The 2,496-nt window shown below is 37.4% G+C and overlaps 1 protein-coding gene across 1 annotated transcript; it reads right to left on the reverse strand.

The window, feature by feature from the left end:
- Positions 1-467: 467 nt before the first annotated feature.
- On the reverse strand, positions 468-1,970 carry LOC131687628 (uncharacterized). Its single transcript, XM_058971734.1, has 2 exons — positions 1,838-1,970; positions 468-1,639 (listed from the first exon to the last, which is right to left on the reverse strand). The coding sequence occupies exons 1-2, from the start codon at positions 1,943-1,945 to the stop codon at positions 1,034-1,036; spliced, it is 714 nt and encodes a 237-aa protein (XP_058827717.1). The 5' UTR covers positions 1,946-1,970; the 3' UTR covers positions 468-1,033.
- Positions 1,971-2,496: the final 526 nt, after the last annotated feature.

Here is a 2,496-nt window from a genome sequence, read left to right on the forward strand (position 1 = left end):
ACTCAATTCTTGGCCGAATACCACACGGCCACTGGGTACGTTCGTCTGTACACATCGAAATTTGATAATCGAAACCTAGCTAAACTACACCGAACTATCATCAGCCGAAAGTCTCAGCAAACCCCAGCCTTTAAAAATCCGGCAAAATAATGTGGATCATCGGCAAAAAAGTCTCGGTGCGTAGAGCGAACGTGCCGCTGCGTAATGCAGCATACTGGGAAGTTCACCCGGCTCTTCCCAGGCTCTGTCCGCCATTGAGAATATTTTAAACCCCCTCAACAATTTTAACCGTAGCACAGGTCGCATGACACTATGTATTTGGGATTCCCTGTTTGGTGGTTTTTTTCACCGGTACAGGTAGTACCACGAATCGAAATAGGATTTGAGATGCATTTTAAATTTGTTTAATATCAGGCAAAATAAAGAGGCGAATAAATACTCCATAACTAATAATAGTATTCCGAAAATTTAAATTTATTGAGAACACCTTTTTGACATATTCATACACACATACACACAACAAACACACATTTAACCCGCATACACACTCACTTCTCATTTTATTAAATCGTTTGTCTATTCGATCTACTAATCAGTTTGGTTTTCTCTTCATTCAAACTTACACCAATCACTATTGTTTTCTCTTAATTTTCAAATTCATTCTTTTCTAAGCATTTCACGTTCTAGCATCTTGCTGAACATGCTCTTATCATCTACAACCGATGCATTTTAATAACCTTGGGATACAATATGATTGAAGAGTTTGCTGAAGTCGAAAAAATCATAGATTTCATTAATGTTTGTTGTTTTATAATGCAAGTTACGTTTGTTGTTCAAACGCCCCCAAACTTATTACCTATAGTTAGAAAATTGTCTTGTTTTTCACCAACACACACGCTTATTCCACACATACTCATCCCACACACACATTCATCTCACAGAAACACACACGCACACACACTCATCTCAAACATACATACACAAGCACGTACGTGTTCATTCATCTTCTCTACTTAGTTTTAATGTTTTCATTTCATTTGTAGTTTGTAATACTTCGATGTTCAATTTTTGGAGCTTCAATTGCTCTTTTTTCAATACGCCTTTCTTCTAGCAATTTTAATTTCTCTTTTCTATAATTATTTTTATCCTTGAACTCTTTTTGTTTTAGGTCTACTAGTTTTCGAAAATCATGTTTTAGTGATCGCAAATGCATAGACACGTCCGCTTGAGAACTTTTTATGTTTTGTAAGGCATCACTGCCTGTATCCAGAAATTGTTGGCTTATTTCGACTTGTTTTTCTAACAGTTGCACACTCTTTTTCTGTCGTTTGGGGGCTCGTGGTGTGGTGGTCAAGCTCGGATCTGCCGTCTGATGGTCAAACACAGATTCCATTAAGTAATCGTCGGTTCGAATATCCTCGTCGCCGCGATCATCTTCCTCCTCCATCTCGCTATTGAAACCGTAGGAAGCAACACCCGGAATACCAGTAACGGTTGCTTCCAGCCCACAGGCTTCGATTATCGATTCATCGGCGAATGTTAACTCTTCCACCGAATACGGTCCTCCTCCTGTTTTCTTAGGAGATTTTTTATTCGAAGACAATTTTGTCTTCGTTTTGTATTTCCGGGTCGGCCAGACCTAAAAAGAAATATTCTGATAAATGTATGCCTCAAAATGTTTGTACTGAAATAATAGTGATTGAGCGTTTCACAGAAATTCATGCAAAACAATATATATACTGTAAAAATAATTTGCAGAGGACGTCAGTTGTAGAAAAGTTATGTTGAAATAACCATATAGCCAAAAAAGGCACACATGAAATCAAATACAACATACCCGCTTCCATTCAGCGACCGTTTTAACAGGTGGGCCAACGGCGTTGAGCTTCGTTATCATGTCCATCCACAGTTTGCTGCACTTATCTTTACCATTTTCGGTTTTCATGAAAGATCCTCTTGCAAGTTCTTTGTGCTTGAATTCGTCCAGCAAAGATAACTGCATCTGTGTTGCATTGCCACTAAGAATAGAATTTAAGGGAGTACAGAAATAGAGATTGAATGATATGTTTGTGATAATTATCACAACTAAAACAGAATATTTGATACATTTTTTTATAATCGTATTTGTTAAATGAACTTACCGTTTTGCTTCACCCATTTTTGAAGACAACTTCAACTTTGTTGTTTCCTAATGTAAATGGCTTTTGTTCTTCAAGCAAGCCCACGTGCAAAATATAAAATTCAAAACTTTACCCTTTTTTCCTTAACTGCTATCGTTTTTGTTACAAAAATATTTCAAATTGCACGAGAAAAACAAAAGTGATAGCTTTCTTATTGTCACTGTTATTTTGGTAAAAGGTGATCACTTCTGAGTGATTGTCACCATACGGAATACCAACATCGAGTTGGTGATGTTAGCCCCTCAAAAAAGTGACAGACAGGGGTGATTGTCACCTCTCATAATTCCGAAAAATGAGAAGTGACAGTCACTAGGTG

Source organism: Topomyia yanbarensis, chromosome 1, assembly GCF_030247195.1.
Source record: "Topomyia yanbarensis strain Yona2022 chromosome 1, ASM3024719v1, whole genome shotgun sequence".
In the NCBI taxonomy this organism is placed as follows: Eukaryota; Metazoa; Arthropoda; class Insecta; order Diptera; family Culicidae; genus Topomyia; species Topomyia yanbarensis.

Excerpts from the sequence above, each read along its gene's own strand:
- LOC131687628 (XM_058971734.1), bottom strand. The coding sequence starts at position 1,945 with ATGAAAACCGAAAATGGTAAAGATAAGTGCAGCAAACTGTGGATGGAC. Across the intron at positions 1,640-1,837 it reads CGGTCGCTGAATGGAAGCGG|GTCTGGCCGACCCGGAAATA; the intron begins GTATGTTGTATT and ends ATTTCTTTTTAG.